This window comes from Orbicella franksi, chromosome 4 (genome assembly GCF_964199315.1).
Source record: "Orbicella franksi chromosome 4, jaOrbFran1.1, whole genome shotgun sequence".
Classification (NCBI taxonomy): Eukaryota; Metazoa; Cnidaria; class Anthozoa; order Scleractinia; family Merulinidae; genus Orbicella; species Orbicella franksi.
Genome location: NC_138148.1, coordinates 23,526,994 through 23,540,225, shown reverse-complemented (window position 1 = coordinate 23,540,225; position 13,232 = coordinate 23,526,994). Strand labels below are relative to the sequence as shown.

At 38.1% G+C, this 13,232-nt stretch overlaps 3 protein-coding genes across 8 annotated transcripts in view; 1 reads left to right on the top strand and 2 right to left on the bottom strand.

The window, feature by feature from the left end:
- The window catches only part of LOC145485001 (katanin p80 WD40 repeat-containing subunit B1-like), a 332,677-nt gene that overhangs the window by 115,587 nt on the left and 203,858 nt on the right, over positions 1 to 13,232 (top strand). The gene's annotated exons all lie outside the window — the stretch shown is intronic.
- Positions 5,840 to 6,304, bottom strand: LOC145485627 (uncharacterized). The gene has a single exon (XM_081464265.1). It carries the CDS (start codon positions 6,302 to 6,304, stop codon positions 5,840 to 5,842), a length of 465 nt encoding a protein of 154 aa, XP_081320391.1.
- The window catches only part of LOC145485043 (pleckstrin homology domain-containing family A member 2-like), a 124,700-nt gene continuing 118,095 nt past the window's right edge, over positions 6,628 to 13,232 (bottom strand). For all 6 annotated transcript variants that reach the window (XR_014049131.1, XM_081463690.1, XM_081463689.1 and 3 more), the window contains one exon: positions 6,628 to 8,747. Coding sequence is in view for 5 of the 6 variants with exons in the window: in XM_081463689.1 (XP_081319815.1) it covers positions 8,671 to 8,747 (77 nt within the window). In the remaining variant the exon portion in view is untranslated. The remainder of the gene's footprint in view (positions 8,748 to 13,232) is intronic.

The window sequence follows — 13,232 nt, the reverse complement described above, 5'->3', positions numbered from 1 at the left end:
TGACTCTTCCACTGCGGGTTCGGGCCTGAACAGCGTGTCGCGACAAACTAGTGGGTGGGACTACTTTACAGGTCGTCTTCAAGGGTAGACAAGTAAAGCACAGAAAACCAAAGTTGACGGTTATCGGCGATTTATTGCATCAAAATAAACGATCGTAAACTGAAATGACAATATGAAACGAATTTCTATCAATTTAGCGGGAAAGTTGCGTAACAAATAGTCAAAACTTACACGAGACAAACTAACGATTAGGAATCGATAACATAAAGAAACTGAATAACAATACATCAAAAAATAGCCAGCGTAAATACTACACTAAGATACTAAATAAGATTCGATCACAGAAATACACAACAAAAGGAACTGATTAACAGCTCAATGCTTTCAAGCCTAAAAGGTGGGCGTTCACTCTAGTAACGTTCAGAACATTTTCTAATTTAGACGATTATAAATCACTTAACATTGTACAAATGTTCCTTTGTATTCCTTCGCCCATAGCTATAAAACGTAACCTAGTCAAAATGACAAAGGTACTCACATATCGGTCCCGCTTCAGCCAAGGGTTAGGAAATCAAAAAACATCAAGACTTCAAGGTCGACAAGGCCACGCGAGATGGAAAGAAAAACTACTTAAAGGGACGCTAACTCAGCTTTTATATGCGCGTGGTGACGCTTAAAGGTCCGATTACAAAACCAATAAAAAGAAGTAAACATGGTAACTACGTTCGTAACTAATATAAAAAGACAATTATTAACTAATCAAAATTGGCCTTTGTCTAGTGTCCTTAACAACTTTGCTGTTTCTTTGATGCATTATTTCATTCAGTTCAAACATTCTAAAGTGTTGATGCCATAAACTTGGGGCAAAAACTACATAGTCTAAATTTTTTAAGTCTTTAAAAATATACCCATCCATAATAGGCCCTAACTGGAATACATCACAATAGCAATGATACTTACACCTCCAAAATCCTCTGTACAACCCTTTATATCTCTAGGTCTATTGTTTAGCTGTATGGGAAACATGCTATTTCCTACCATGGAGATTTCATCTACAAAAATCAATTTGACACCTCCAAATTGACTTCTCAAGGTGTTCAGTGTACTTGAATCAAGCCTTTTGTAATTTCTCAAGGATTGATTGGCAGGAACAGCAAGTGCACTATGAACAGTGTTGCCTTTAATGGTATATGCAGCTTTTACAGTTGGTGCTAATAATAGAACTTTTACCTGATGAAAATCATTACCAGCTCTACTGTTATAATATTTAACTGCTGCCTGATACAAAGCCTTTGTTAGGTGTGATTTGCCAACCCCAGCTCCTTCACTCAGGAAACAGTAAAAAGGGGTTTCTGAGGTTTTAATCTGATGTAAAATGAGATAAAAAAATTCTTTCTGCTCTTTATTTAGAGTCTGGATCATTTGACGATGATCATCATCTGGTAATTCATTTAATATCAGTGGCTCATTACTCAGTGCTGCTGATGGGATGCCCAGATCATCAGACAGGTCATAGTTTTCACTGAAATCAGAATGTAAATCTTCAGTACCCTCAGCTTCATCTTGCAATTCAATATTTTGTGTGTTGGGTGCTATTAAATTAAACTGGTCTTCATTGCAATCTGTATTTTGTAAATGTAGTTCTATCTCAGTTAGATCTTCACTACAGATAGCATACTGCAACATTTGTTTATCTATTTGTTCTCTCAACAGAAGGTAATGCTCCTGATATGAAGAACTGCTGCCTATCAAATCAGCTTTTTCATTTCTCCATGAAGTAAAAAGCATAACAAGTTCACGGTAGTGTTTTTCTGGTTGAGATTTGACATTGAACCAAACACTTCTAATTATCCTAGGTTTTACATACTTTTTCGGTTTTCCTTTTTTTTTCAATTTGCAAGGTCTCTTTGGCACAATCCAAAAGTTCATCAACATTGATTTCATCATCTAGTTTCTCCAAAGGGAGATTGTCTACATCCACACTTTTTGACTTTTTTGTCAGTAAAGGACTTCTGGCACAAATTATACAAAGCAGCCCAGTCAGCTTAAGTAACATTTTAAAGGCAAGCAGGTCTTTGTATATACAGTGTAAAAGACCATTAGAATGAGTTTCTTCTGAGTCAGCGTCCATTTCCTCAATTTCATTCATTGATTTAAACAGTTGCACTCTTTCGTCAGGAGGGGCTGTCGAAATAAAGATCACTTCTCTAGAACTTTTTCGCATTGGTAGTTGAAGAACTATGTAGACTGCTTCCTGGGCACTGATTTCCACACTATTTAAAAATTTGTTGCCTATGTCTCTTACTTGTTGCTTTATACTAGAATTTCCATCTCTGGCTGCATCACATGCTCGTTGTAAAAGCTGACTGATTCCTTTTTGCGCCTTTGAAATATACGACACAATGTACATTGCACAAGCATAAATATCTAGCACAAATTGGATATCCATATTTGCCCTCCATGCACTTAGACAGGCACTATTATACTTGTTCACTCTCGTTCACTCTCAGCTCATTTGGATTTCTTTTCAAAAAATAGGGTGGGAGAATTGAGCCCAGATCGAATAGCAAGATACTAGGTTTGTTCTGTGACATTCAGATTGATCAGTAATTGGTCAAATGTGATTTCGTCACCTTTTCTCATGATTTTATTCTCGTCGAAATGTGATTATAATTCGAGCGGTCACTGTACCGGTAATATTATAGTGTTAGTGAATGAATTTAGATTTTTACTTCAAGCGAAAAGTTTATTTGAAATTCCTTTAATGTTATTCTCAAGGCTTAAGATACAGTCTAACATGATTTTAGCTTAACTTGAATTCTAAACATATAATTTCGCCCAACCTTCTCGCTCGTTTAGCTAAAAGACATGACTCATTCTTTTTCGCGGAACACAGCACACGACTTGCTCTACTTCAGTGCTTTCATTAGAAATTTGCATCTGAACTTTACCAATAAAGCTTGCTTGAACGGGTCCAAACATTCCATTGCATTGTTTAAGGCAAGTGCAGAAATTTACATAAGATCTATAACAGGATAGAACTACGCTGGTTCTCGCTTAACAGCAAAGGTTCAGAGCAGCTCAACTACAATGTTTTACGCCAAAACGCACTCAGGGATATTCACGCATTAACTTAAATACGTCTCGTTTTGTTTACAGATGGAAATGGAAATTGAGAAACTAATATGGTTTATTTATTCTGTTTTATGTTATTCAAGTGTCACATAAGTGACTAAAAAGTACTGAAAATTCGAAAAAGAGGGGTAAAAGGGTACCCCTTGATGTCACAAAATGAACCACCTGGGTGAACCCTCAAGGTTCATATAAGTGAGAAAGAAAGCAGGGAAAACACTCTTGTCATCTCGCTTTCAATTAATGCTGGAGTAAATCAACGATCAATCACATGGAAGACCTTGAGAAATTGGTAAATTTTTTTAATTATTACTTTTATTTATTTTGTTTTATGTAAGGGGTAATCTCTAACGTTATGACGTGACGCAGAGATTGCAGGGTTTAAATGCTCTCCTTAAGAGAGGGGGACTGGGGAAGCCCAACTGTACGAGTTTTAATTCATTCTGATTTCTCTACTCTGATTGGATACTGATGAGGTCATCATCCCATGATGCTTTGGGACAGCCTCCCTATAGTCAGACCTCAGACCCAAGTCACTCAGTCTTCATCATGGCCGGACACTGTAAGTATTTTATCGATTTTTTTTACGATTGTGTCGCCATGGAAATCCGTGAGACCGATTTCAGTCCTCCGTTGAGGCTGGTGGGCTGTTTTCCAACATGGCCGACTTTTCCTCTCAAGGGCGCCGCCATCTTGGATTTGGAGAACAATACCATCCATTGTTCTCCAAACAATAACCCATTGTCTTTCTCGGCTCCTGATTGGTTACCGGCCTTATGAGCGCTTTATACTACTGTAGCTGACATCCTGAAGCGGGTCTAAATGAAGTACCACTGGAAGAGGTACAAGTGAACATGCTGGAAAGAATCTTAATCTCGGACCAAAAGTAAATCACAGCAACGAGCTCCATGGGCTGTATGCCATAATTTGGGGCATACAAATGCCCAAAGTTTAGGTGAGTCATAAATGTGAACAGCGAAAATGTTTTTTAAACACAATTAGATCGCTAAATTTCGGGGATTAGTAAATTTGTGACATTAGTTTTAATAGTATTTTGACTGCGGCGGTAATATTGTAATAATAGTTTTGAATAGTTTTAGTCAGTATTTAATTTGTGACTTTACCTGATGAATTGTGATATTAGTGTTGTTTAGTTGTTAGGTTTTCATTAGTTATTTAGGTGGAATACCTGTGAACTAGCTCTCAAGCTAAGCATATATCCACGTTAGGGTCTGATAAATCCGCGAGCCAGTGATCCATGCGAGCTAGGGTGCGAGCCATGTGAGCCATGCGAGTCATGCGAGACATTTTTGCGAGTATTTTTTTTTCTTCAATCGGTTTGGGAAGTCGTCGATCATTTCACCAAGAAACATCTCGCGCCCGACTATCACTAAATTAAACTACCGCTATAAACCGCCCGCCATCTTGAAAGCGGAGATGACCCTGGGGACGAGTATAAACGGTACAACCTCGCTCCCAGGGTACTCTCTCTTTCCCTGGGAAATTAATTTTAAATTTACCTACAAAAGTGCCTAAAATTGAAATATTCAAGGAAAAAATCCTAATCTCGCTTCGGTTGCCAGGACTATTGCTAGTGCTTCAAATATGAAAAATGCTCTAAACATCTGTACATCGTGCCAAGTCTTACGTCATAGTAATAGCTGCTCTGAGGGTCCCTGAGTTGGACGAATTTTTTTCTTTGTTTCATATTTTTGTTATGTGTAGCAAAGTTTGTCTATTCAGATCGCCCAGGATCCGCAAAAAATAAAAACAGTGCGACAAGAATTTATTAAGGTTCAAGACTTTAAGTAAGAAAAAAATTCTGAGAGAAGTGGAGTGATAGAAGTGTTGACCTGGTGTTGACAAGCCTGCACGACTCCGGCCGTTCGCAGATGAATAAGTTCTAAAGCCTTCATAGCTTAGCTTTAACTAGGATGTCTTTTTGGGATTTTCCCTTACGATATGAGATGTTGGGGGACTCCTTAAAGATTTCTCTCAGTTGTGATTGATTATCTATAAGGCGCCATTTCCCCGTGAGTGTGTCTTTTAGGTTGGGCAACGCCGGGTGGTATTGCGTTACAAAGGGCAGTATTTTCTTTTGTGCGGTTTTGTTTTTCTGTGCTAGCGACATTTTTCTGTCAGAGAATTCAATCTCTGAAAGGTGTTTCTCTACAATTCTAGCTGGGTGATCTCTATTCTGCAGGCGTGTTTTGAAATTACTCACGTTTTCCTCAAAAGTAAATTGAGAGGTATTCGTTCTCAGAAGCCTTAACGCTTCTCCCTTTCATGACGCCTGGTGGATGACACGAATAGAAATTCGTGTATTGAAAGGTCTCTGTAGGTTTGAAATGCGTTCGCACGTCAAGAAAAGATTCCTTATTGAATCTGTCCCCTTTGTACACTTTCGTCTCCAAGAACGCAGTTTCTGTTTCTGAGATTTCAGCCGTGAATTTGATCGTTGGGTGAGAATTGTTTGCCTTTAGAAGGAAATCTTCTATTTTGTCTCTACTTGTGTTCCACATAGATATGACGTCATCGATGAATCTTTTCTAAAAGATGGGTTTCGTGTTACTTTGTCCGAGTATTTCTATTTCTATTTTGGCCATAAATATATTAGCAAAAGCTACGGCCATTTTCATTCCCATGGCTGTTCCATGAGTTTAGAGGTAATCTTTTCCACTGAATTGGAACGAGTTTTCCCTCAGAATCAGACTGTGCATTTCTCTTTTAAATACCTGCTAGGAATTGGACGGTTCTCGTGATAAGACTCTTCGCATGCTTCGCATACTGTGGGAATACCCTCTTCCGGTGGTATGTTTGTGTAGAGACTGGTGACGTCCACTGACACAAGAATGGTGTTCTTAGGCAGTTTAGTCTTCTCGATGAAGTTAAGAAAGTCTATTATATCTTTAAGATACGAGGCTTGTCTTTGTGCTATCTGAAGAAGGTGGTCAACAAAAGATGAGATCCTTACTGTAGGGCCGTCACACCCTGATATAATAGGTCTACCGACAGGTGTCGGTTTGTGAATCGTTGTAAGTGTGTGAAACATTGGTATTCGCGGAGGGTCGGGCGTAAGGGAGAGCCATTTAGCCGTCATTTCGTCTATGTGGCCTTCTTGAAGTAGTGATCGAATCAATCGATGAACTTTTTTGGCCGTGGTGTCAACCATAGGTTTGTTTATGTATATCATCAAGTTGGACTTGACCCTCGCTGAGTTTATCTGTTGTGTTTATTATGACGGTTGTGGTACCCTTATCGGCTTTCCATGCATTGAGGGGCATTTAAACCGGAAGTAAAATTTGTAGCTATTCATGATTTTTTCAGCTCGGCTTCTGATTGGCCGATTCAAAAAACGTCTTGGTGACGGTTTCCGTAGTCGCTGCAAGAATTTAATATTGCGATCTTATTCATCTTGTTCCGTTGCTCTTGTTCTTGTTCTCATGCGAATATAAATGTCACAAATAAAAATTCCTAACATTTGTACTGTGGCTCGCATGGCCCGCCCCTTGGCTCGCAGGTTTACAAAACTTTCCACGTTAAATAAAGCATTCATTCATTCATTCATTTAAATTTATTACACATTTATTTCAACACTTAATGACTTGAACTTACATTTTGGTACGTGACAATACTTAGAGTATTTTACATTATAGCATCACGTTACATATTACATATTATATAACAAATACTGTCACAAGCCAATAAGCTTTTCTTCATGGTCTTGAGTTGACATATGACAGACCGGAAAAACAATAATAGGCTCTTTGCAGCTGGGGTTACGTACACTAATTTTGACTACAAAACGCTTGTATTATGGGCTATAACTAAAAGAACGGCCGAAATGGAAAGAGTATATCGAAAATAGCAAAATTGCCAAGTTTGCGGCCCCTAGAGTGAAAGAGTAAGGTTATTAGACAGTTTGAATTTTCGGAAAATTTAAAGAATTACTATGGAAAATGTTGCTGGAGAGCGCGGTCTGACTTTCTAACAACTTTTTCCATACAAATCTTTTTAATTTTTTAAAAATCCAAACCATCATAAAATACCATTCTTTATCGCCAGGGGCCTCAAACTTGGCCATTTTGATATTTTTGACATGTGTTTCCCATTTCTGGCATTCTTTAAGTTACAGCCCATAATTTTAAGAAAAGTAGGTCACGTGATGGCCTAGCTGCAAAGGGCCTATAAAATTAATAACAAATTAGTGGTTTGACGGAGCTGCGAAAAAGCTCGTAATTCATTCAATTAAGTTGAAAATATTCCAAGATGATGAGGAATTTCCTGATTTGTTCCACTAAAACATCTAGTTCCTCCAGTGATGTGTAAAGGACACCCCCAGTACTTGGGAAAGGGGCGAATGTCTGGTGTCCAGTAAACCCTACCTCACCCATTTCAAACAAAAATGGTCAAAATTTGTTTCCCAGCTCAGATAAGAAGTGAAGGACATCGATTGAAGGTTTTATCTTCTGATTCAATTTCCGTTTTTGAGGCTTTTGAATTCATTTGCTTATCATAATCCTTCAAAAGGTATACTCTGACTTATATATTCTCTTGAATCTGGTATTATTATAATTCTGCGGTTCTGCAGGTCCTCTGGCTCAGAGAAGTACTGTTGTAAGCCCTTGTATATGTTCTTGTCATTTTCACCTTCCTTGTTTGGATCCATACGTGTTCAAATTATCTGCTTGAAGGAAATTTGATTGCATCCTGCTAGGCTACAGGATGGATATGTCAAGGACAACAACAAGTTTCACCTTCCAGGCACCTTAAATTGTGCTTTTTCATTTTCTAAATGGGGATGTGGATTAATAAAAAAGACAGCACCTCCTATAGAATGCACCAGTTATTGCTACCCGCAGTTATCAATACTTCTACAAAAAATTGTTGTCATTCTGCAGTGGCATGAAAACAAACTCTCTTATGAAATGGTTTCAATGTTGTGTATTCATTTTGAGGCAATGAGACCTTCTCCACTGATGTGTAGATATATTACTTAATTCAATCACTTTCAGTAACTACAGTGAAACCTGTATTTAGCAGACACCCTTGGAACATTCACAAGTGTTAACTCTTTTGTAACACAGTGTAACACAGTGTAAGATCAAACACTGGTCATAGGAGAATGTCCAGTCAGTCAATGCATCAATCTGGAATAATCATTTAGCTTTAAAATGATATCGCTGAACAATGTTAAAGGGGTCTCAGCTAGACCTTTAGAAGTAAAAACCTCTTGAAGTGTCAGCTTAATGCAAGTTTTGTGCAACAAAATAGCTTAATATCGGCGTCTACGTCCGCTTAACAGAGGTGCAGGTTTATTTTACAGTGAATGTGGGAAGAAAATGTTGAGACTTCAGCTGGTGTTTACTTAATAGAGGGTGTCCGATTAATATGGGGTCCGCTTAATACAGGTTTCACTGTATTCCAGAGTTCACTGACCATTGTGTACTAAATCTTCAACATCTGTTACTAATCCAAATGTATGGCAACTTCAAGATGCCATCTAAACCCTTTTGTCCATTCTAGCCAGGAATTGACTCATTTTGATTTCTCTTCTACAGGTAACGCATATAAACTTTCTTCATAGGGGGGTGGCGGGCTGTGCTCTGTGCTACCTGTTATGAAGAAAATTACCACTGAATTTAATGCTCACAGTTATGATAAACTTGCAACAAAAAACATTGGAATGAAAGTGAAGAATGATCATTGCAGTAACTTTTCCAATTTAAGCAGCTGGAAAGAAGCCTGAAAAAAAATCAGGGCTTCAACGGGATTCGAACCCGTGACTTCCGTGATACCGGTGCGATGCTCTACCAACGGAGTTATGAAGCCACACACTGGGAGCGAGGTCAATTAACTGAGTTCATATCTTTCTGTGAGGAGTGAAATGATGTGAAGTATATATGAAATAATTCATATTTGAACTGCAGTTGTAGATGAAAGTGAAGAATGATCATTGCAGTAACTTTTCCAATTTAAGGTCATTCCACTGAGATAGAACCTGCACTGAGATTTATGTGAACCTTTACTTTGCCTATTGATTGTTTATATTATGGGAACTTAAATTTTGAAATAAAAATGAGGGGTACCCATGTTCGTTTAGGAGCAACAGCACCTTGTTTATACCCATATAAATCCTTATAATAGCACCATGATTGTAGTCACGATTGCTTGCTAAATTCACGTTTCCGACTATTGCTTTTTGTTCTACACTGAGAATTGGTCCATATTTATTTTACACAGAGAAATTTATTACTCAATTCAAAACAACAGAAAAAAATGATAGGTCACCATACTTGTTTGCGAGGAAATGACGATTTACCTCTATGGCGAGGTCTAGCTGTAAAGAAAAAGCCGCCATTTTTTTAAATCGCGCGCGCTAATCACGCGTGAAATTATGCGCAGTAGGGATGCGCAATGCAATACTGGGGAATAACCTCACGCAATTGGAAAGAAGAAGCCTGAAAAAAATCAGGGCTTCAACGGGATTCGAACCCGTGACCTCCGCGATACCGGTGCGATGCTCTACCAACTGAGCTATGAAACGACACATTGGGAGCGAGGTCAATTAACTGAGTTCATATCTTCCCAAGAGGAGTGAAATGATGTGAAGTATATATGAAATAATTCATGTTTGAACTGCGGTTTCTGCGATGATCATTCTTCACTTTCATCTACAACTGCAGTTCAAATATGAATTATTTCATATTCACTTCACATCAGAAACATTGGAATGCTAAAAATATTCATGACAACTTACTGCACACATACAGTGTAGGTAAAATTTGCATTAATTTTTACTAATTTAGAGGATCTCAGCGCACAGTGAAACAGACTGAAAGGATTAAGTGTAAGAAAGAACATGAAGAAGAACAAAAAGAGACAGACAAAGAGAAAGCATTACCCATAAGAGAGAAGCACACAGGGATTTCCCTCTTTTTTGCAGAATGTACTCGTAGTTTAATTATGATTAAGGTTGCCATAATGATGTTATGAACAATGTAAAAACATGATGACCCAGTATATGAAGCAGTTAGCTTATGATAAACACTTATATCCCCTAGCTAAATAAATACAACATAGTCATCTAAACACAATAGAAGAAGATAAGTGGGTAGTTATACATAGGAGACTCCATATAGAGAAAGCATCTCTAAAACAATAGAATCTTGGCTCCTAGGAAGTGGTTGCACAGATGCTGTCCTACAGGCTGGGATAACCCAATTAATAGGGCAAAGACATAAGTAACTTCTGCAAACCCCGGCCAGGGACATTGTGTTACATTTCTGGGGACGACACTTAACTCTCACAGTTCCTCTCTCCACCCAGGTGTACGACTGATGACTGTATGACTGCTCTTAGAGTCCCTAATTTCAGGTTTGCACAGATGCAAAAAAAGCACGATTGGTCTGAAAGTTTGAGCTATGCCACCACACTAAATGCTTTATTAAAGGAATAATTTATGTGCCTGAGAGACTTGTTGAGTTACACATTAAGCATGCTGTTATTTTAACAAACACGAAAGAAGTGTATAGAGACCACATCTAGAGTGTTGTTATCAATTCACAAGTGCTTACATCAGTCAGCAAAGCAAAAGAGCAAGTGGGCTGTTTTCTTTTGGGAACATTTTACATTTTAGGCATACATGTAAAAGCTTTCTATGTTCTTGTGTGTCTTTTGGAACACAATGGAGAGTTCTTTCAATAACTTTTTTAGTAAGATATGAAATACCTCACTGAATCTTTGTGTTTTATTGTCAAACTTTGTGAGGGAGACAAGTGTATTCCACTCAAAATGAGAGGCCTTAAAAGGTTAGTTTGACAGTACACACCTTACAAGAATCTAGATTCTCAAATCTAGGGGTACAATTAATTTCTAGCTATTTCTCCCCTTCTCCAATAATGGATCTAGTATTTCTTGTTTATCCAAAACGACCATCTTTTTAGTTTGGCAAAGGGAGAGGGAAAAATAAATACCATGTTTGAGACAGTATGTACAGCTGAAGTCTGAGATAGACTTAACAGATTAGGGGACTACATATAATTGCAATGGCTCAACTGCATGAAAAAGAAGCAGTAGAAATTGCAAAATCGAAGCTTAATTTGCCTTTAATTTCATTTGATGATGTAAGGAACCGTTAAAGTTTTGTATTTTTTTATTATAGCCCTGGCCTTGAGAACGACCTATGTTGTATGCCAAAAAGTAATCAAATCAATAAACCAGCCCTTTTAACATATTACCAGGCTTGCAACAGAAAGAGATCTTGCATCCTAACCAGTACGTTTTGTTTCTTGCATCGTGTGGACCTCTGTATTCAGAAGATTTTTGAACACTTTGTGCTTATGTGATCCTGCAACTGTCGAACCAATGGCATTCCTTCTTGTCATACTACCAGACTTCTGGCTGTATGATACGATTAGCCCACTAACACAATTTAGATACCTAATCCCCATAGATATGCTTATGCCTCAGACAAACTGACATTTTTTTATATTTCTAACTTTGAAAATATTTATATTTTCCAAGTTGTAGTGGTTGGATAATTTCACTCCATCACTCCTTCACTTCACTGTCTTGTTAGACATTTGTAACCTGGGGAAGGGGGGACTACCATATGAGAAGGTCAGGGATGCTCGTCGGAAAATTTGAATTTAACTCCCTTGGTAGTCAACTAATACAGCAGTATGAGTGGAATATGAGCGGAAAAAACTTGATAAGACATAATCCTAGCAGTGTGTATGTTTCATGTTTGTGTTTTCTTTCAAGGCCCAAAAATAGACTTACAATTAACCGTTTGTCAAGACGGTTTGAAAAGTCATTGTAGCAAATGTGACAATTGTACTTTTCACGCCAATGTTTGTAGCTTGATATTTTTGTTTTCCTCGCCAATGTGTGCAACAAGGTACCTTTGTTTCAACAAAAATATAAGAAAGATGTGTTTTTTTTTACTGACTGCTGGAGATATATGGAAAATAAAGGTGAAATATCTGCTGAAAAGTCGAAGAGGAGCGATTTGTTTTATTCAAAACGCAAATTTTCATTTCACTGATAAATAAGAACTAATCTAATTATCAACTAGTCACGTCGAGTCATAGAAGAGTGCATTCTTATTCTGTCGCCAGCGTTGGTGTTAACAATAAAACCACGTCAAACTAATGCACAATGCTATCAAGTAACACAACTGAGGAGCGTTTCAACGAGAAGTATTGAAGGTAGAGATCTTTACTTGACCGAAACTATATCCCACAGTCACCTCATCGGCTGATGAAATTAATTGAGGTTTTCAGTAAGTGCCGCGGAGTATGCGACAATAACAATGAAGTTTCTTTTGTCACAAATTTTACTAGTTTTACATGTAACTAACGCGGGAAAGTTTCAGCTGAATATGAACTTTTGGCTCTCTTTCAAAGGAGAGGAAACAAACAAGCTGAGGAGAAGCAATATGTTTCCATTCTTTATCTAAACCCTGGCAAACACCCAATAGTTATAAAACAACAGACGACATTTCTTGAATTGAGCTTGGGAAGATTCCAGAAGATACGCAGTCACATAAGCGTTCTTTGCACTAAAAAAAGGAGAACTGACGTTACCTGAAATATAGCTGCTATCCCCGGCCAAACCGAGAGTGTGGTATGACTCAAAAAATGAAAAAGCGTGCATCTGAACTCGAGAACGAAGTTTATCACACTATCAAAGTTAGAACGCATGGGTCTCACATGTTATGTTAATTCTACGACAAGGAAAAGCACTCAACGTTTGCAACATATCATTCTTGTCCCCAGAGGCCACGCTTGTTTTGGTCAGCACCAAGAATCGTGACCTCTGGGATCAACCGCAGGGAAGGTTCAACACCGGAAGTCCGCGATTCACGAAGAATGCTAAGATATAGTCGACTTTGACGCTAACCAGTCTGTGCATGCGTTTGGAGCAAATTTCTTTTGTTCTTAAGAGAATAGCACCACAAGGATAGTATGAGATTTGCAAAACCATATATATATTTTTGTGAAGTTTTCAAAGAAAGCAACGTAAGTAAGACACGTTCTGTGTAATGCAGACGGGTACCTTCAGTTATCCCACCCAGCCCCCTTCCTGCAAGGCTA

Bases quoted from the DNA above. Each gene is read 5' to 3' on its own strand.
- LOC145485627 (XM_081464265.1), bottom strand. From the start codon at position 6,304: ATGGTTGACACCACGGCCAAAAAAGTTCATCGATTGATTCGATCACTA.